This window comes from Lissotriton helveticus, chromosome 6 (genome assembly GCF_964261635.1).
Source record: "Lissotriton helveticus chromosome 6, aLisHel1.1, whole genome shotgun sequence".
Classification (NCBI taxonomy): Eukaryota; Metazoa; Chordata; class Amphibia; order Caudata; family Salamandridae; genus Lissotriton; species Lissotriton helveticus.
Window position 1 is genome coordinate 942523134 of NC_136067.1, and position 22980 is coordinate 942546113.

A 22980-nucleotide genomic window follows, 5' to 3' on the forward strand; every position below is an offset into this window, starting at 1 on the left:
AGAGTGGAGCTCCCTCAAGACATTTATTGTGCTGGACTTGACCCCTCAACCATGAGTGCCCTGACCTTTTACCTGTTGACCAAGTCAAAGGTCGAACTCAAATCCATATAGGCTGCCTTCCTTTGCTACCCTGTATTTGTGTATTAGCAGATATAGATTGAGGCATTGTTTGAGAGTCCTTAGGTCGGCAAGGAACCCAAACTGAAATTCCAAAAGAATGTTATTTTCAGTTCCCCAGGTTTGAAGCAGTTCCAGTAGAATCCTGCCCATTAGCAGTTGAATTTATTAATGATATTGGGAGATATCATTTTGGAGCTCCCTTGGAACCTTTCTTATAGTTTGGAACTATTGTTGCATGTGACCAGGCCTTGGCAGGGCCTATATTCAAAGTGACCTTGAGAACATTGGTCAATAGGTGTGCCCAAAGATCTCTATTTGGCCAAGAAAGATCCACAGACTTGACCTGAATTAGGCTTATGACCTGGCCTGCATTTCTCTTCAGCTGCTGGTTCTGGTAGCAGGCATTGTGGAGTAGGAACTCAACTGTTTACGTCATAATATTTGACTTCTGACGTAAATTCTTTATAATCAGTGTCTTTGTGCATCATAAGACATGATTATAAATTTAATGTACCAATCAGGTATTTACCAGTTTTACCAGGTTTGGAATTGAGAGCACAATCACTTTGTCACTGGTTAGCAGGAGTAAAGTAGGCAGAATCCTAAAGTCTGCAATACTGGATTCAGTAATAATAGGGTAGTGAAGGCAGAAATCTGGGGAATACCATTCAGATTTTGTCACCCAACTATAATGGGGAAACAGTGTAGTGCAATATGCTTGAATGGTCCATTGGAGAGACGCCAGGAAGCCGCTTGGCCGCAGTGCGCTTTAGCAAGTTTCTTTTTCATTTCATTTCATTTCATTTCCATATCCTCATAGGCTCCACATGTGCTCAAGATCAATCCCACCTGAGAGCTTTTCTCTGCCACTGTGCCCTCAGGCCGTGGACAACTGTAAAAAATATTCTAAACTGATGTACAAGAACAAGAAAATTAGAGCCTACCTTTGGGGACTACGGGCACATTTCACATGAGGTTTGATATGCTGTGCTCCTCATGTTGTGCTCCAATTACCAGTAGTCTTGATTACAGTCCTCTTAGCCCCTACAAATGTGACATGGTTTCTCTGGTGAGTCATGAAAGGCTTTTTCACAACTCCTGGCACCTGCTTGTTCTTCTTAGTCGCAATAATCTGGCAAAGAGTTTGGGGCCTGTCCTCGTGTCCTAGCTCCTGGTAGTCTCCTGATCCTGCAGCAGTACCTCATGTCCCTCAAGGCAGACACTTCTTCCGCCAGTCCTCAGGCTGATGGCTTCTCGGACAATTGCAGGGCACCTTAGTGCCCAGCAGAGGTTAGTTGGAGCTTGTCTAGTGGTACCCACCTCAGGACCAGTCCATACAAATCCTAGGAAACGCTGTTCTTCATGTTACTCAGAGGAAGTGGGGAATCCGGATGTCAACAGTGGGAGCCTCTACCTAATCCTGAAATGCCTTATCACCCTTCACACCTGACTCACTATTATTAATTCCAGAGCTTGCATTCCACAGCGGTCACAAAACATAGCAGGCAACCGCAGTCTTATTTTCCAAACTCCGAGGCTCTCTATGGTATGGCCTTTGAGGTTATGGCAGACAGGCAGTTGCTGGCTGAGGGGGAAAAGTAGGGCAGAGCCGTATAGTAATATAGAGCATCATTCTTGAGACAAGATGAGAAAAAAATACTGAGACCTTCTGGGTCAATGGGAACATGGGAAAATTTACACACCAGTAACAGACTCACACTTTGCCCGACAACAGCATTTGGTGGGTTCTCTACTGCGATATGACTAGTTTGCATCTCTTGCAATACTTACACCTTTTTTGCTATCTTTAGATTAATCCCTTATTGGGTTGTTAAAGACGCACAGGTTTTCCTCCCTCGGATGCCAAGCCACGCTTTCCTACCATTATGCTCTCATAATTATTACCCATAGAACATCTGAGTTGTCCCAATATTTGGTTGACCACCAACTGAGGTGAACTAACATTTTTGGTATCCATGTTTGTTTCAAAAGACAGCCATGAGTGTTTTATTCAGTATCTAATTAACACAGTTCTTTAATGAGGACTGGACCCTTCATTAGTCACATGTTGACTCAATAAATAGTTTGCCTTAATTGCAGGATATAATAATAAATCCCCAGCGAGCTTGGTTTCCATCGCTTCAGATTTCCTGACATTCATTCTTAAGTCTTATGTCACATTATTTAAAATATGTTTAATATCGTCAGGGCAGAATTATGAACTTGACAGGTCTTGGTTCAGTCCATAATCATGTACTCTAGACCAAATGTTCTTCCTCTGAACTACATAAAAAAAGAGGTTTGCATCTTTTTTAATTCATAGATTACCAGCATACACCAGTACTGGGCTATAAATCATAAATGTGTTCTTTACTTGGTCAACCATAACTTTTTGGGGTTGAAAACCTTATCAATGTACTGCTACAATCCATTGATTGTTTACCCAATCTATCTATCCTTTTCAAATTATTTTCCCAAATTATTTTGAATGAAAATGTGAGGGATTTATCATTTGTTTTGATGGCTACTTCCACTCTTGCTTCTTTTAATCAAAGGGTGTCATGAAATTCATACCAATGTTAATTGATATTGCCTCACTGATACGGGATTTTCATTCACAAAACTGTGATATGTTGGAGCAAAGTGGTTATACCAATCGGTAACACTTATAGTGTTTCTTATTCTAAACCTCTGCCTTGTTTTCCCTTTGGAAATATTTTCCTAAAAAGTCTCTAGGGTTTTAAACTTGGATACAATGAGCAAAGCGCCCAAGTGCCCATGCTTATATGCCTTCTTCTGATGAGTTAGGGCCATATGTAGGTAGCTAAATACCGGTCGGTAATGCCGAAAATCGCTAATTATCCCGTTACCGACTGGTATTTAGCATTTTCTGATGTAGGAGGCAGGTTTTAAGGATTCGGTAATTTACCGATTCCTTATTTTAAGGAATCGGTAAATTACCGAATCCTTAAAAGCTATGTAGGAGGCCCTCAAGTGAGTGCATATTTGCATTCAGGATTTGTTATTTACCACCAACTACAAGTTGGTGATAAATACCGAAAACCTTTGAAAAAGCAATAATTTGCTTTTTTCACGGTGCCATGTGGCAGACATACATGCCCTTAGGGCATGTCTGTGCGCCACATGTGCACTCATGCACGATTCAGGGGTGCAACAGGGTGTCAATGTGACACCCTGCCACCCTTGAAAATGCACCCCCTGTTACAGATTCAGTATTTACCGAATCGGTAATAGTGAATGGCTTTGATTTGTGATTCATAAAGCGTGCGATTGCCCGTGGGCGTCTTGGCGCTCAGTAGACATAGGGGACCAGCTTGCTTCCGAAATGTTTATAAGCCTGCAGAGAACAGCCAGGTTTTTATCTCCTTTCTAAATGAGAGTAGCAAAGGGCTGTTTTTGATTGTCGTTGGGAGCATATTCCATGTCCTAGCTGCGTGTAGCAGAAAACACCTCCCTCCCCACCATTGCACCTGAATCAATTTTTTGTGACTGGATCTCAAGGTCCTAGTTGGCTCATAGGAATGGGTGGGAAATACCGAATCAGTAAATACCGAATCGGTAATAACGAATATTACCGAATCAGTAAACTGTACCGAATTTTTACCTACATACAATTTACTGATTCCTAAATACTGAATCGGTAAAATTCGGTATTTAGAAATCGGTAACACTAAATTACCTACATATGGCCCTTAGGGCCTGATGTAGGTAGCCAAATACCGGTCGGTAACGGCCGAAAATCGGTAATTTCGGCCTTTACCGACCGGTATAAGAGCATCGAGATGTATGTGACTAAAAAGTTACCGAATCGGTAAATACCAGTCGGTAAAATACCGAATCGGTATTACACGAATCGGAATGTACCGAATTCATAATTACCGATTCGCTAATTAAGAAATGGTAATTTTCCGATTTGGAAAATACCGAATTCTTATTTACCGAGTCGGTAAATAAGAAATGGTAAAAATGGCTTGTCGAGATGTAGCAAATCCAAAAAATACCGAATACCATGAAATTCTGTATTGAAGAGTCAGTATTTACCATGGATTGGAAGCAGGTGGAAACCAGGAACAGGATATGAAAGAAGGCCCCAAAATGCAACAGTGCAACCACAATGGCGGCTTTCTACATTATAGCAAGGCGGCTACGGATACAGGCAGCAGGAGAGAGTGTCTGGCTAAGGGAGGAGCAGGTGTATAGGCAGAGGATCACCCTCTTCCAACTGACTGAAGCTGAGATCCTGCAAAGGTACCGACTCCACCCCAGAACCATCCTGGACTTGATCAGGGACCTGCACCCATATCTGGAACACCCAACACCAGGAGCACACGCCATCCCACCCCACGTGCAGGTGTTGTGCTGTCTACACCTACTTGCTTCTGGGAGCTACCAGCATGTGATTGCTGCGGTAGGTGGGGTGTCCCAGAGCTGCCTGTCACGTTTTTTCAGAAAATTTCTTGACGCCATGATGCAGAGGATGGAACACTACATTGAGTTCCCTGACACACCTGCTGAACTAGCAAAGACTAAAACCGATTTCTTTCAACTTGCACAGTTCCCGCACATCATAGGCTATATCGATGGGACGCACATCCCACTATGCCCACCTGCAGCAACGGAACACATATATAGAAACCGGAAGTCCACACATTCTATCAATGTGCAGGTGATCTGCAACGCTGGCAACATTATTACGGACATTGTAGCTAAATTTCCTGGGAGTACCCACGACTCCTACATATTCCAGAACAGTAGGATATACAGACGCCTTGTGGCTGGTGATTTTGGTGATGGATACCTGCTAGGTAAGTAAGTGTGAGACACCCTGATAGTCTAGGCAGAAGGAGCAATCATGAGTAAGTGACTAATCAAAATTTCATTTTCCACCCAGGTGACAGTGCATATGCCCTGCGTTCATTTGTGCTCACCCCCTACCTGAATCCATCCACCGGGAGCGAAAGGCGTTACAACGTGGCACACAGAACAACACGTTGCGTGGTGGAACGCACTTTGGACTGCTGAAAAGTAGATTTAGGTGCCTCCATAAGAGTGGAGGTGCACGGCAATACACGCCAATTATCGGTTGCAAGATTATTGCGACCTGCGCCATGCTGCACAATCTTGCCGCCAAGGAGGGCACAGAGATAGAACTCACATATCATGAGGACATAGATGATGGGACAGGACAAGCCGATCACAATGCAGAAGGAGCGCCAGCAACAGATGGTAGACTGCGACGCGCAGAAATCACTAACAGATACTTTTAATAGAGTGATGAAACACAGGCATGTTCAGTTCTTGAAGCACTCACTTTAATATGCAGTACTGCACTATTCAAGACCACATCAACTAAATAAAATCCACTTTTCACACTGGGTGGCCAAAGTTCACTTCACTGTGACCTGTCCTATGTTCTGGATGAATTGTTAATGTTTGCGCTTACGCATAATGTTGTGGGAGCCACAGGGCAGGGGGTCAACCTGCGCAGTGGTGCCAGTGTCATCTGCATGGAGTCTGCTGCTCCGACGAACATCCTGTACAGGCGTGCTGGATTCACTCCTGCTTGTGGACTCCTCTGTGTCCCCAACACACGTGTTACCAGCAGTGGCTGTCTGCTGTGTCAGCAGTACCTCCATAGCAGAGGTCTCTCTCCCCATCCCCCTGGACAAGTCACTGCAGCAGTGCACAATGTCAATCTGCATGTTCACTGACCGGCGGCATAGCAGTGTGGTTGCAGTTGCCAGACGGTTGATTGACTGATTCAGCTGCTTGACTTCGCGCCTATTCCTGCGCCTTTCTGTCTGGTCAATCTCCAGCCTGTCACAGAGGGAACCCATGCGCACACCCATGTCCCTCACCCCCTCTGCCATGGACTCAATTCCTTTGGCCATGGACTCCATTCCTAGGGCCATGGCGCATTTCCCCCGATCAATGTTTGACATCCTGCTGTTCAGGATGTGCACCTGTCTGTGCACTGCCATGATCCCTTTGGCCTGCCATGCGCTGGATCTTAACCATAGTGGTTTCCAAACCAGCAAAGACTCCCTGCATATTCTGCCCCTCGTCTCGCTCACGTGCCCTACGGCCACGGTCACTTGCACGGCCAGATCCTAATGACCCCTGTTGCCCTGCGTTGCCAGCCAGTGATAGAGTGCTATGTCTGTGAGCCTCCACCTCTTCCTCATCAGAGATTTCCAGGATCCTGAATGGTGGTACGTCCTGCCTCCTTGGCCTCACATGCACAGAGGACCCTGAGCTTGGTGTTGTGGCACCTGCAGGTGCTGCCGGAGTCTGTGTCTCAAACAGCAGGGTGACAGTGGCTGTGCAGTGGTGTCTTGCTCCATTGCTGTGGGTGCGTGCATTGTGGAAGTGTCCTCAGGGACAGTGCTAGGTCCTGCTGTGTCTGTGGGCTTCTCCCTCTCAGCCGTTGCTGGTGCACTTGACTCCCCTCCCTGCGCTGCACCGCGCGATGACTCTCCTGTGGGCAGACATGGACAATGATCAGCTGTGTGTTTTCATCACACAAATTCCTAACACACAATATCATATGCCTCAACTGCTTGTGTATGGGGAGTGTGGCATGGCATGCAGTGTTCAGTGTTGGCTGCTTTGATGAATGTTCCTATGACTATGAATACCATGATGCATTGCTGGTGACTACTGTCATGTGTTCTGGATTGTGAGTGAGTCACCCACATAGGGGAAGGGGCCAGGGAATGGGTGGGGTACATGTCCCTGCATCTTACCTTTCTTTCTTGCAGCTCTGGCTGAGCTGTCAGCATCCCCAATCCCGTGTATGCTCTCAGGCTCCATGGTGGATTCCACAAGCTGCTCCAGTTCAGTGAGGCTTGGTGCACGGCTCTCCCCCCACCTGTGGCTGCGGATTCCTTCCTCTGGGTGGCGATCTTCTTTTTGGTGGTGATTCTCAGATCATACCACCTTTTCTTGATGCCATCAATTTCACGATGTGTGACTCCTAGGGCATTTACTTTGCTCTGGATCGCCAGCCAGGTGTTTCTCTTTACAGACTCTGCTACTTGCAGGGACTGTCTCCCACAAAGCTGGCTGTAATGCTGCACTACCTCCTCCACCAGCACCTGGAGCTCAGTTGTGCTGAATTTCAGCTTTCTTTTTCTGTCCACACCCTCCTTCTGGCCTTCCTGGGACTCCATGGTGATGCTCTCCTGGACTCAGTGCAGCCTGCTACTCTGTCTCCCCTCCAGCTCTCCACACAGATCTGTGGCTCTGCACCTGCATGGGTGTGGCCAACTCCAGGTACTGGGTGTGGTACTTGCATCTGATTGGTTGATTTCACAGTTGCTTGGTTGTGGGGTGTGGTTGGTGTCCCTGATTGGTTGACTGGCTCACATGTCTTCCATTCGAATTTTCGAGATCGGTATTTACCGATTCGGTATTCTCCGAATCGGTATCTCCCATTCATTCCTATGGGCCAGGAGGCCCATAGGGTTGAATGGGTGATACCGATTTGGTGATTACCGATTAGGAGATTACCGAATTGGTATTTACCGAGTCAGGATTCCGACTGTTACCGAATCGGTATTTATTACCGAGTTTTTAGCTACATACAGTTTACCGGTTCATAAATACCGATTCGGTATGATTCGGTATTTATGAACCGGTAAAATGAGATTACCTACATCAGGCCCTTAGTCTTTTATAACCTTCTCTTACTTTCTTCGTTTGTGCCCATGAGCTTCCTTAATGGCCTGCTATATCCTCATGATAAAATAGTTTAGTAGGATTGTTTTGGGAAATTGATTGGTTTATTTGAGTCCCTCAGTCGGGTCAATACTGGCAACTGTGATTCTATCATTAATATATTTTGCTTTTGGATATCATTCGGTTTGCCAATAGCAGCCATTGATAATTTGTAGAGATGAATGGAATTGGTTATAAGCTTCACAGTTTCTTTGTTTTTCTGAGTTAGGATTTCTTGTGTTATTTGAGATACAGAACATATTTTTATTCATTTGTTTATTTGAGTTTTTTGTGAAGGGCTGCATATTTGAAAAATACTGCATCAAAGTCCTAGCGGTATAGGTGGGAGTCACATTTAGCATGATAAGGCAGGGTCACAGACTTTCTGAAGGTATGTAGTCTATGATGCAAAGCTATAAACGATGCTGACATGGTGGCCAATTATCTCAAAGTCCAATCCATACATCGCATCCTTGCAAATATAGGACAGTGGAAAGCCTCGAGTCAGTGGCCAGATACAGTAACTGATCTTGAAAATATTAACGTTATGGGCAAGGTCACATAGTGTGCAGTAAGGTAATCTTGAGTGACCATACAGAATTTACGTTCATGGAGGTCTGGGAAGCTGGGAGGGGTGAAAGACTGTGGTGAATTAAAATGGGGCACCAACTTGGAGGGACTTGTGCAAAGGGTCTTATAATATGCCCTCTTCTTGACTGAAACCCAGGTGAAAGATTTGATGTAGACGTGTTGTGATTGTCGCGTCTTTACACACATATGAGTAAAGCAGCATGGTTTTGGCTCTTTTTCAATTTGTCCAGAGTCTCCTTAGATACACCCGCAGAGAGACAAATGCAGTGATCCAATGGGACGCCTCTACTGCTAGTATCAAAGCAATATTCCTGGGGAGAAGAAGGAGTCATGACAGCACAACCCATATGGTCAACTGTTATTTTATTGAGATCCAGTCTCTCTCTTTGTAACACAGGAATCTAAGTGTAGTCAAAGGGAAATACAATAGTACCTATACTTTCAGTAACTGACCCACACAGACATTGCAAAATTATAGATCTAGAGTAATGTTTTCACTAGTATTTTGAGGAAAGAAAAATAGGCTGTGTCTTTACTTTATTGAATTCCAGCCGATTTCTTTGTGACAGAGGAGTCTAAGTGTAGTCAAAGGGAAATTCTGATATGTTCCCCAATCGACCCACATAAACAATACAAAATAATTTTTCCTAGATACATATTTTACAAGTAATTATTATGCAATCATTTTGGTCTCCATCTAAAGGGTACACAACCCATGCACCTTAATGTACATCCCCCATGTCTCTTGGTGGGAGCTTTAATCCCCTCCATTTGATATTTAACCAATGCAGCTATTTAAATATAAGCATGCATTTATCCTCTTAGGATCCTGACAACAGGACATTCATTGGCATAACTAAAAATGGAGTAATACCAGGTGTTTGGTAAATTTTGATTATTGCATACAGCCATGGTGATTCATTACTCGCTCGGTGATGTATGGTACATCGAGGGTACCCACCACATTTGCGCAACTTATTGTTCCTTGGTAGACATCCTTTTCACCAGCTCTTAAAACTGTAACTGCTGGACAACGTTTGTTAGACTCCCCGCTATACCTTTAAAGGTAAGGGCAGTGGAAGAGATAGGGCATACACAAAAATAATATTAATCATATACTGTTTGATGTCTACTAATGGCCCAGTACAGTTATCACTATTTCACACACGTCTAGTTCATATTGAAGCCACTTTATCATACTCAATCATAAGTGTGCATTGTGGTTACACTGAGATAATGGCACAATTGCTTGTTCACCATCACTCGTCTGCTACCACAATCTTGTTGGAACTTCATTTAATCAATTAATAAATTCTCAAAAAGTATTTTTAAATCTTGAAGGTCAGGTGGTAAGCTGGAGGAATGTTTTTGTAATTCACCGCTGGTGAAGGCTTTTCCAAGATAGATAGAGTTTAGATCTCTACTAATTCACCGTAAAAAAGAAAATGAAACCCATGCTATTTTAAGGAAATAGTGAATCTGCAAACATCTGATTGGCTCTCTCCCTCTCACCAATGACTGATGCATTGAAGGACCCAGTAAAACTTAGGCATGTGCCACTATTTCAAAATAGCGATTACATTTTGCCCTCATGTTTTTCTTGTAACAGATGTAATCATGAATTTCATGGAGTAGGCCTTTGCAAGGTCTCTTTCTTTTACATGTAAGTTGTTTTCCACTCTTGTCTCCGTCCTACATTTGGATAGTGGCTTTCTCTTCTTTGATTCATTTAATTTTAAAGGAGAACTGGGTACAGTAAGCACCCAAGAATCCCAGGAGTAGTCACCACTCATATTTAAAATCCCTATTTAAATTCCCTATAGCCCCTCGTTCCTCTGGGTGAGGGGGGCATTGAGCAGAGTCCAGGTGCCTCAATAACCTAAGCATGCACTTAGCCTATGGTTGCCATTCCTTGCCCAGCAAAGATTTTCTGGGCTCAGCCCCATATCAAGTAATCAAGGGTGAATGGGTCACTTGTCCTGTTTTTACCAGGGTCTGGGGTTCTTACCGTCTAAAAAAACCTCTCATTCACGTAGCACTCGTAGTAGCGGTATATCTTGGTAGTCCACTTTTGTTTCTTACGTGTAAAGCATCATCATTGGGTCTTCTATGTGCTGTCCTCCACTAGGAGGGAGACCAACTGGTTGTTCGCAGTAGTGATCAGGGATGGTGATCAGGAGTAGTGAGGGTGAGAGTGGAGTGAGCTAAAATTACCTCCTTGCCCCTGGTTTAAATTTATTTAGTCAGGGGCAAGATTTAAAAGAATTGTGGTGCATGACTAGAAGGGCTACTGATCTATAGCACCTCCGTCAGGAAATAGGTGGTCAAGCGGTCAACATATTTCAGCCCTATGGTTGCGCAGTCGAGTCGGAAGTCTTTCTTCAGGACTGGATTGGCAGGTCACTATTTTGTGTCCTGCGAAGGTAAGTAATTGCACTTACCCTTTCTTCTTAGGGCGTCAAGAAGTGCGCTGAACTGTTATGGGTTAGTTGTACCTATAACTCTTAATTAAGGGCTCGGTGGCTCCCTCGGAGGGCGTGCGGAGCGAGCGTACTTCAGTGAGAAGTCTTGCTTGCTGTCATGTCATCTCCGTCTGACGTACTCCGGACCCATATCGCCACACATAATGCACCACCACGTTTCAAGCCCACACTCCTCACTGGTTGCTCAGAGACTTCTAATGTAGGTAGAGAGTCTGGAAAGTGAAAGGAACGGAGCTCCCTTTTCAGCCTAATCTGGTCCTTGGATGGCTGCAGATATTACCACCCAAAGTCTCTCTCCCGTGCAAGGCTAAAGTATGTCCCTGCAGTTATAACAGTAGGGACCTCTCCCCACAAGATGACACGCAATAAATGGGTGTCTGGCTGGCAGTTGTCGAAAGGTGAATCTGAGACTGTTAGTCCTTCCATGCCATCACTCCCTCTCTCTAGGCCAGTGCCTAATTTGTAAACACAATAACTGCCAGGGCTCTCGTCAGCAGGCCACTGCAGCTTGCACCACACATTTGCCCCTGCCAGCATTGCCAATGATAGTAACAACGCAACTACTAAACATCACACCCTAAAAAGTGTGAAAATTTAAATTTTTTCAGGTCCCCAAAGCTGTAAGAATGGCTTGGGTGGCAGGTAACAGTAATTTTTAATGTATATTGAATTATTAATTGACAGTTGTTGTGGTCATTTCTAAATTAGCCAGACAGTGCCACCTTTTGGCAGACTGTCGTGAGTGCCAGTGTTGACAATTTAGTACCGGTGCCGAGCACGGGAAACCACTGACTTAAATTAAGCACTGTTCTCGGCTGGTCTTCAAATGCATGGCTGCATTCGAAAGGCCCATCTGAACTCTGTAATGCAGGTAGCAGGTAAACATTCTGGCTAATGGACTGGCATTCAGGCAAAGTGGAACAGCAATTTCCTCTTTCTGCTCCGTTCTACTGCGGGTTTCGCCGTATTTATGGCCGCCGAGATACAAGGCATCTGCGATTGCGCAACTGAAGTATATTACAACTTCACTTGTTCTGGGGAGTGGCGGGCAGCTGCTCATCATTGCGACTAGCTCTGTTGTACCTATTACTATTCCAAAAGACAGCTGTCAGGTGGTACTTGTCAGTAACCACATTATTTCTGGGGGTGAGGACATTAAAACACAGTTACAAATCTGTTTGGCTGAACGCCTCTTTCTCTGATCCTTCTAATCGTGTTGAATTCCTGTTAGATATCTTGGTGGTAACCACCACAGTTAATTGACTTTAATGTAAATACGGCACTGACATTATTTAGGGTCACTTACACACTCTGGTCGGAATCAGACCCTACACCGTTCATATCGAGGGGTTGACTATCGCCCTGATACTCAAAGTGGGATGTGATCCATACAAGATTCTCTCTGCCCTGATGAAGTTCCTATATATGGAGCGAAACGCGTTGGCTGTTGTCCTGTTGTTTTAACACAAAGAAGAATAAAAGAGACTTGAAAATATCCTATTGGTTACTGTGACTTCACCCCTGGTGCTGTCTCCACTAGTCTTCAACTCTTGTCTCTGGATTACCAGTGGGACCAAACTGGAGCAAACTGGAGCGAGTCTCGGAGGCTTTTGGCACAGGACATTAATATTTTGTGGACACTGTGATTGAGGTGCTAAACGTATAGTCAGCTGCAGTTTCAATACAATTTAGCATTGCCAATGATAGTAACAACACAACTATTAAACATCACACCCTAGAAAGTGTGAAAATTAAAATTCTTTCAGGTCCCCAAAGCTATAAGAATGGATTGGGCGGCAGGTAACAGTAATTTTTAATGTATATTGAATTAATAATTAACAGTTGTTGTGGTCATTTCTAAATTAGCCAGACAGTGCCACCTTTTGGCAGACTGTCGTGAGTGCCAGTGTTGACAATTTAGTACCGGTTCCGAGCACCGGAAACCACTGACTCAAATTAAGCACTTCTCTCGACTGGTCTTCACATGCATGGCGGCATTCAAAAGGCCCCGTCTGAACTCTGTAATGCAAGTAGCAGGTAAACATTCCGGCTAATGGACAAGCATTCAGGCAAAGTAGAACAGCAATTTCCTCCAAGAAGTCTCGACTTATCTCATTTGTAAATTAAATTGAAAGATATGCTTAATTGATACCTGTGAACATTTTTATTGAAGGTTATTTAATTAAATATAGCGTGATAAGACATTAATAGTTGATGTGTGTACTGTTAATGCACTCACAAATTACCTCTCCTCTGTATTTTGCCTTTTCCTTTGTCAAGTGTCATTCTTTGCTTTCTAATTGCTTCACTCTTTTTCTTAAGTGCCTTGTAGTACAGTTTAATTATCTTGATTTCCTTTATAAATCCCTCACTCCTCTCTGTAAGTATCCAATACCTGTTTTTACTACTCAGCCCGTGTTAAAATTTCAGACACTCCTTGAGTCTAGTTCCCTAATGACTTACAGTTGTCCTTATCTTCTTCATTATGATAACCCATTCTTTCATTGTCCCACAGAGCTCATAGAAATGATCAACGTATGATGATAAGCATCGATTACAAAGATATACTGATGTTTAGGCAAAACAGCAACAATGTGTTAATCCCATATACAGGCTTAGGCCTTTCATTACACATGAAACACTGCAGAGGTTACAAAAGACTAATCTAATTGGGCGTTTTATTTAGACACTGTGGTCACAATTCATAAGTGGATCTCCCTGCCCACCCACTTCCTAATGTTAATTGATGGGGAATTCCACTGACACTATATTCCCATTGATAGCAGCATTTAGTGTTCACATCTAAGGTATGTATGGCAGGCACTTTGCACGATCCAATGGAAGGTAGTATTACTGGCAGGTGGCACGGATTCTGACTGATTAAGTCTCACTCACTGTAAGGTAGGGTAAAATGGTTTTGAGGGCTAACTCCCATTGTCCCCTTTTAAAATAAAGTCTGCTCTTGCGATGTTGGGGGTAAGAGGCCAGAGTCCTAGTGAAATATTAGTCTGTGGGGTGAAAGCGGCACTAGATGTCCGGGCTTAGGGAGGTCAGCGGTGGCTCCTCCGTTATGGCGGAGCAGTGTCGCTCCCTCGCCAGCAGATGGAAAACTAGAAAAATAAAATGATAATCAAACAAGTTAATTATCATTTTGTTTTTCTTTACAGGGCAGAGTCTTGGGGGTGGGGCCACTGTGATGACAGGCATTGAGGAGGAGTGGTTGGCACTGCTGCAAGTGCGCATGTGGGTTTGGATGCTGTCTTAGGTCAGTCAAACCAACATTCGCCCTGAGATGTCTCCAAACTGAGCTGTGCTGCTGGGTTTGAGGCACAGGCTCCCAATCTCTCTGGGAGCACAAATCCAGCCTGCTCAGGCCAATCACTGTGCTTCTCTCATACTGCCAAAAGCATGAGAGCAACGTCTAGATTGGCCATAGGGGAGTCTGGGATCCAGTGTTGCAGTTGAGCCAGAGGCGTAGAAGAGTGGAGACGTAGCAATCAACAGGTAAGTTATTTTTGTTGTTATTGTCGTACTCCCCATTCCCCCGCCCATCATTTTTCCCTGATGGCAGCAGCTACTGAAAGAGATGTACCTCTCTTATTCTCCGTGCATGTGTCTGTGGGATGGGGAGCACACCACGGTCCGTTTTTCCATCTGTGCTGTCACAAGGCAGCTGGAAGAAATGCAGTTCCCGGCTTCAAAGCAGGCAGTATAAAAGCCAAATTGGAGCAAACTAGGCTGGCCACATGGGCTTACCCTAACACGCAGACACATCAGTACCAAGTGCTGGTAGACCACATGAGGCAGTATAAAAGCCAAATTGGAGCAAACTAGGCTGGCCACATGGGCTTACCCTAACACGCAGACACATCAGTACCAAGTGCTGGTAGACCACATGAGGAACTGGGTACCGGTTAGAAAAAAAGAAAGAAGCAAAAAGAGTGCATTTTACTTGGAAAACAAAAGGTGCAAGGCTCACTGCAGCATCAAGGGAATCACCAAGGTTCTGGTGGAATGCCCATAAGGCAGGCCAAGAAAATTCTGCATATTTGGTGCAGTGCTCCAAGGAGGCAGAGCACTATGGCGAAAAGTTGTCTGTATTGGGGTGGCACCTAGGAGTAGCATTACAACCTTCCATAAGTAGAGAAGAGCATTATTTAGAATTTGAAAGTTAATGTTAATGTTAAATGAACTTGTACCGCGCACAGCTGCCCCAGCCAAGGGGCGTCCCGGCGCTTGCTGTAAGAAGTATGTCAGTAAAGGGTGATAGTTCTGTCACGGTGAGGTCGTTGAACATTAGCAGAAAAGGTAGGTTTTAATCGCTTTCCTGAAAGGTAGAAGTTCTTCAATTTTTCGAATATGGATAGGGAGTCCATTCCAAAGTCTTGCGGCGAGGTGTCTAAATGACCTACCGCCCATTCTTGCCAGTTTGAAGCGGGGTACTACTGCCAGGTTCTGTCCTTCTGAACGCAGCGAACGTCGGGGAACGTACGATGTGAGGAGGGAACTTAGCATGGGGGGAGAGGCAGTTTTAAGGATTTTGAACGCCAAACAAAGGGTTTTGTAATGGATCCTTTTTTCAACAGGAAGCCAATGAAGTTTCAAAAGGACAGTAGACACTGACTTGTATCGTGGGATACCGGTTAGCGCTCTCGCTGCAGCGTTCTGAACTCGCTAGAGCCTCGCTTTCTCTGCTACGTTTGCCCCTAACAAGAGAGAGCTGGCGTAGTCTAGTCTTGACAGGATTGCTGACTGCACCACAATTTGGCGGGTTTGGTGGTCAAAGAACTTAAGGATGGGTCTAAGGTTGCGTAAGATACCAAAACAGGTAGCTGCTACCCTTTTGGTATGGAGAGTGAAAGACAGCTCGTTGTCCATCCAGACTCCCAAGTTTCTTACGTGGTCTCTACATTCGGGAGGTTGGTCGAGAATTTCTGGCCACCAATTGCTTCCCCAGGTCGTTGTTTCTTTTCCCACCAGTAACACTTCCATTTTTCCAGCGTTCAGCTGGAGACAGTTTGTTGTCATCCAGGTGATGTCAATAAGTGTCTGCTTAAAATGTTGTGCACTAAGGCCGTTTTCATTGTCCAGTGACACCACCAACTGGGTATCATCGGCATATGTTACTAGTGAGAGACCATGTTTTCTAGCTATTTCTGCCAAGGGTTAAACATATACATTGAACAGGGCAGGGCTCAGAGCTGACCCTTGGGGCACACCCTGTTCAATGGGGTGTTCTTTAGACAAAAAAGCAGGGGTAGAGACTCTAAAGTATCTGCCCGAAAGGAAAGTGCCACTCTACATCTCTTGGATACCAGAATTTATGACTCTCAGAAGAATTTAGACTTGAGTACTAATTATAAAAAACCCACATTATGATTGTTGGACTAAGGCAAACTAAGAAGAGGAAATATATTTTAGAACATTGTGAAATCACCAGGGTGGATGTCTTTATATCTCTGGGTGTTGTATTTGATGGTAAGGGGTCATGGACTCTGCTTCTTGTTGTGAAAAGAAACTTGATGGCCAGTACTGTATGAGCACATTTTGAATTCACCTAATGAATGGGTAACAAGCCCATGAAGGCGCTTATTAAAATGTACCCAACTAAATGTATTTCAACAGTAAGTTATGGTAGTGACATTTGGGGTTACATAGATGCCCCAGAATTGCAAGTAGTAGCCAATTCTTTAAGCATTTGTTATTCTTACCTCAATCCACCCCCTCTCATAGCATAAATGATGAATTAGGCATTGGATACATTTTTGACCAACTAGTGTTCCGACCCATACTAAGATGGATTTCGATTTGGCTAAATATGGAGACTCGGCTTAACCAAGTGATTCTGAGAGATTGTATGAATCTGGAGTGGGCAAGAAAAATCCCTTGGTTAAAGTATATCAAATCAGCATTCACTGAAATGGGTCAGCGAGAATTATATGACTCTCCTGAATCTATTGTGAGAGCCAATTTTACCAGGACGAAAAGGCAATTTATGTCAAATGTACTGGACAGTGATTTATTAAGTGTTTTGACTCCTCTGACTTCCAGCCTTGAAAGTCAGGTGCTAAAAAGGGGTACTTGGTTCCCAGATAAGGGCTCTTCAGTATAGAGGTCCCAGGACATCAATGAAGATAGCCCAGTTGTTACAAATGGGGCTGATTATCCCCATTTTGCCCTGCAGGTCATACACAGATTTCAGCATGGAACGCCAGGAAATTCTTAGAAGTTTCTGCATTCCTCCCATTTTTATTAAAGACAAATCCTCTTGTGTTACTTCTATCCTTCTACAGACAAACCTTGTTTCATGGCACTCTACTCCAGAAGGATGCTTCTGCTGGTTGGTACTTGCTTCTCCTGTTAAAATGATACCTCCAAGAGAATGTACAGTGAGGACTGGGCAATGACCATAACAAATTGGATAATAGGCAAAAAAAAGTTGGGAATTGAAACATGGTGTGGCATACATAGAGAAAGAGCTGCTAGTAGAGTTTATTGGATGATAAATCTTATCTTCTCAGTGATAGACTGTCCCTGTATAATGTTTTGGAAATGCCCGAATTACTGTTGGCAAAATTACCAGCAGGACATATATTTAAAATATGTAGTGGTTTGTCAAAGCTGGTGATGTTATTATAAGAATATCCGTCTGCCTGTGGACCAGATCTCCGCTATCACCCTTATCAAATATCTCTCACTGCTTTGTTGATCTACTATTAACTGGAGTGTGTAAATTTACAAAGTTTTCTCAATGAATTTCCTTTATTTTTGTGAATAATACCTGAATATCTATATTATGGAAGGTTTTGTGCATGTGGATTTTCACTTTAAAATTAAGACGTTAGAACCCCTTTGAAGTTGTTTCGAGAAAAAAAGTTCTCTAACATCAATTCAGTTTCAAAGTAGCAAGGAAAACAGTTTTAAAGTCAATTTAATGTTCTGCATTAATTGGCACTAACAAGAAAAAAAATCTGTTTGTATGGAAAAACTATGTCAGGGTGTAGATGTAGGAAAAGTGGGAAACTGCAAACAAGCCCAACAAGAAATTTCTTACGTACTAAAAGCTTTGCCTACCCCTACCATCAGACAGTGACTGAAGAAATAAGCATTGACAAAGCCAATTGACCTGGCTTGCATATTGAATCCAGAGTGAAATAGTTTGCAGTACAGAAATAGATTTAAAAAAATTGCATAATATATATAATGCATTACTGAGATAAATCCTTTAGTGTGTCATGAATCAGTCTATTTTTGCAATGTAAAATAGTTGTGCATGCATTACAGTGCAAGCAGTCCATAGGAGACAGAATGATACACGAAGCAGCCTATAGGGATGAATGACAGAACCCTGCATGCATTTACCACGCATGCCTTTACAACGCAGTCTCTATCCTGACTTCGATGTTACCACACGTTCCTTTCCCACTCATGTCTTTACAACGACTTGCTTTAGAGGGGTGCTGGATTTTGGAATAATATAACTTGCTATTCCAAATCCAGTGTACGCAACAGTCGGAAATGTGTCAGACATAAAATCCAACACCAGTCCAACAACATGCCCTCTAATTCAAATCGATGTAACAACGTTCGTGGTAAAGGAATGCGTGGTAATGTCGCAGTCGGGGTAGTGACTGCATTGTTAAGGAAGATCGTTATAATGACTGCATGGTAAAGGATTTTTCCCACCTGTAGCATCAGGTGAGAGGGGAGAAATACTTCCAACTAAATCTAAAGCCCACTCTATTTTATTTTAAAGCACTGACATCTGTGTTGTTAAGGACAGACCTAACAAACTATTGTAAATTACTTATTTTGTTTGGTAGTGTTCTGCAAAACTGTAATTTCGACTGAAGTGGGTGATAAATAGTGTGAATAATTGAACAATTGATTCCTTTTTTTAAGAAGCTCAAATTGGGAATAGTCCTTTAAAATGTCAATATTTAGCAAGGAAGGACTGCCATAGTAGAAGGTGCACCACCTTTGGCAACATGTCTTACAAGTTGACTAATGCTAGACATTCTGCAGGCATTTCAAAGAGGAGATGCCTGTGCATAACAGTTTGGATCAAAATTTTGAATGTTTAGGCATATTACCTACATGTGTTTTTCCTGATAGCATGACCTATTATTTTGATACAACATGTGATTTTTTTAATATATATATGGCTACAATTTCACAATTGTGCATAAATTGTAGAAGCGTAGAGGCTGGCCCTGCCATTGCCCAAATCCTTAACTGTAATTTTTGGCATATATTCCTCTCACTGGGACCTGTTCACTATGATAAATTTGGCCATGAACTTAAGTTTGCAACCAACTTTACCTCTGTGCAGCCTGAAGGAATTCAAAACGAGATTTTGCCCATTTACTTTTGCAAAGATCTCTGCCTCAATTCAAGATATATCCACACCCATGAATCCCACTCAAGGTGTGGGATTGAGGGTGCTCCAAGCTGTGGTAAACCTTTGATGTTTGTGAACATCCACAGACTAGTAGGTCTGTGGGTATTTACGAACTTCTCACTTTCCCTTTTCAGCCGGGAAAGAGGCAGAGATGTACTGCAGCAAGGAACAGGTGTTATACCCTTGTCGTAGGTGGAAAGGGAAATTGAACCTCCCCACCTTAAACTTTGGCAGGGGTATAGGGGAAGGGGTTTCTCCATAGGGAAAACATTTTTCCCTGAACAGAAACAAAGAAAGAAAAAAATGCCCATTTCCACACATGGACTCCGCTTTGGAAACCAGAGTCAGTCACAGCTTTCCACACAGATTCCAAATAGAATTTATGAATTTAATAATCTGAGTATAGATTTACTACTGTGAATGAGAATAGGCCCACCAGAATAGGCTGATAATTCAGTACAGGCTTCTTAAAATATTCTATATGTGCATCTTTAACGTAGCGCGTGTTAATTTAAAATTCTACACTTTCATTTTGCAGATGAAGGAACTCGGCGTCATCTTATACAACTGCAGCTGCCTGGTTCTGGATCTACAAAGAATATTTGCCTTATACAGCTCATTAAAATACAAAGACATCGTCCCACAGACTTGGTCTCGCAGACTTTATGGTCTGTTTGGTACTGAAACTGCCTTGAAATTGCAATTGAATGAAACGGAAGTGAACGTGTTTGTGTCGGTAAGTGAATTCTAGAAAATATATTTAGCATCTTATCATATTGTTATTGACAAGGCATGTGATAAAGGTGATATTGATCATGTAAATTACAGATGTATGTGGTTGTGCCTTTAAATGTTAAGACGGAAGATATTTCGAAAAAAACTTTTTAGACTTTTTTTTATACAAATACCATTTTTTGGCCGCAAGTGTTCTTGCGTTTCTGTCAGAGGCTCCACAAAGACTCCTTTCCTACCCAAGTCACAGCTGCATGCTTCTGTACCATTTTATTATTACACACATCAATGGCACCTGAGAACATGTGGTTGTCCACGGTGACTGATCTGTGCTTCTATTTATTTTGTAGAAGATGCCGTAGCTGCGAAAAGAATGAACGGTGCACATATATACTTTTTGGAAAATAAGGCACTTTGGAAACATAGGAAAGGAATAATCAGGAGATTTTAAAAATGGCAACTAGGACCAATAAAGAGGAAGATTAAGTCATCAACTCTAAAAGAAATACTACGTCTCTGATAGCAATGGGTAACAAAAGCACCCAAAAAGTATCCAAGATTGAAGGAGGATCTAATCCTGACTACTACTGTCTTCATTTGGGAAAGATTGTTATGCATAAAGTCAGTCTGAAAACTGTTTAAAGTTAGGCAAAAAATGACTGATAATTTTTTTTCCTTTGTTAATCAAGCTTAATTTACACAGTTGTCTCCGTTGTCTCCTCTGGCCTACGATGATACTAAAACTGACTTAAGCTAAAAAAAATCACGCCTTTAAACAATCTAAACTCTATCTTCCCTGTCTTAACTACACTCCTAGGGCCCAATTCACAAAGGTAAACTGATAACTTTATGACTTTTGGTATTCACAAAGGGCATTTACGAGTAGTAAAGTTAGACTTTTGTAAGAGCTTAACTTAAGTTTTGTTCTCAGTTGGACTTGAGACCACAAATAAAAACACACCCACATCACAGTAAAGATAGCTGTGATAAGTAGGGATCACATACAGCAACAGGGCTTTATTAATTTTCAACATACATTCTACGACCAGGTGAAGCTCACTACACCATCAACCAAGCACACACAGCCTGCCACATAAGAAATCATTGCCGTTTTTTTACCAAAGCTCAAAACCTTAGTTTTTTCCATATTTATTACAAGTTTTTTGGATCAGCAATATTCACTAAACACGTTCAACTTTGTTTGTAGGCCTATCTCAGTTTGGTCGACGATTGCAAGGTAGTCTGCATAAAGTAAGCATGCGGTGTGTTTCCTATCAAGCTTTGGACTGGCACCCCGAGCTGCACCCAGAACCAACGGTAGGTCAGCTATGAATAGGGAGAAAAGTAAGGGAGCCAAAACGCACCCTTATCTTAACCTGTTTCACATTAAAATCTTCTGCGACAGGGTCCCCTTCATATCCAAAAAAATCCTGGCCCAAGGGTCCCCCCCATATCCAAAATAAACTGGGCCCAATTATAGCTATATAGCTCCTGGATTATAGCCAGGAGACATTTAGGGATAGCAGGTGTGGTAGCATTTGGCCTTGAAATCCCTGAGCCTTCGATGGAATCCCAATAGAACCCCAACCCCGCCCCCTCAGTATGTTAAATAGCAGCTTTTCCGGAAATTAGGAGCAGGTGATTTCTGGTCAGCAGGTTCTCTCTTAGGGCCTTCAAGAGGTGATATTGGCAATGAAGATTCCCAAAAGTTGCAGGCTTACTAGAATACAAAGCTTTTCTGCCTCCCATCTAACAGCCATTTTTCCTCCTCTATTTGCCCAACCATCCTTCCCTGGTGTCTTTAAGCATGTCTTCCCTCTCTGCTCCTTAACCTATTCCAGTGTATTGGTTATCGCAGGAGCTTTCCAGCCCTGCTCAGCAACCCCCAATACCTGCACCATCGAAAAAGATATAGCTAGTTCTCATCTGGGTTTGTTGACTGACTTTACGTTCGTGTAGGACATTTCCTTTGGAATTCAAGTTGTCTTTGGGGCATTTGCACACTGTTTTGGGCTTGTCCCTTGGATAATGGGCTTCTTTTTAAGTCTGGCATTTGAGACAGCTTTAGCTGTCTCACCAGTCTGTTGATTTCCCAAAATATTTAAACATGATATACATACATAGAGGGGCTTTGTTTACTCTCCTCATCCTTTGATCTGGTCAACTGTCATTCACATATTATGTTTCCATCCTTTCATTTTACCCCAAAAGCTGTGCCTGCCTTCAGCTTGTGCTGCCAGACAGAGCCTACGCATCATTTTCACTAGTTATGGTTTTATTTACCAATTGTCATATTGTTAAGTCGCTTTTTTACTTTTACATCTTGTCCCATGTTTCCTGACAGGGGCGGTGCAGAGCGATATTTCTGCCCTTTATATAAATATGCATTATTATATGGTGCTATGGCATTGTGAAGTGCAGGCACTACATTCCCTTTTAGATAGCTTATTTCCATTCCCAAATACATATTACACAGCTGTGGGCTGTAATCTGTTTGGTCTCCAGCTGAGAAAATGAAACACTCAACTGAACCATAAAGCTCTGCGCTTGATGGCCTCTGGAAACATGACACTCTTGAGGCTTATTTTCACCATCTGGGTTTTTGTGGGCAGTGGCCCGGGGCCTGACTTTTAAGGTTGGCTCAAACAGCTAAATATTTCATTACAGTTCCGAAAATCGATTCAGAGCATAGCGTGTTTGATTACTTTTGTCACAATCACGATTGTGCACACGCTATTTTGTATCTTATACGGGGAAATTAGGCAGAATGATGGCGCGGGACACCAATAGGAATCCTGACACGTCTATGGATTTTAGTAGGAAAATTAATTTTCGGTAAGTAGCCCACAAAATTCAAAGGCAACAATGTTTTTATGCAGCATTCTTTAACTTTTAAACCAGTTTTCCCCAACT

At 42.9% G+C, this 22980-nt stretch overlaps 1 protein-coding gene across 1 annotated transcript in view; it reads left to right on the forward strand.

The window, feature by feature from the left end:
• The window catches only part of PLD5 (phospholipase D family member 5), a 1381847-nt gene that overhangs the window by 888114 nt on the left and 470753 nt on the right, over positions 1-22980 (forward strand). The window contains exon 6 of the mRNA XM_078646903.1: positions 19874-20071. Coding sequence (XP_078503029.1) covers positions 19874-20071 — 198 coding nt within the window. The remainder of the gene's footprint in view (positions 1-19873; positions 20072-22980) is intronic.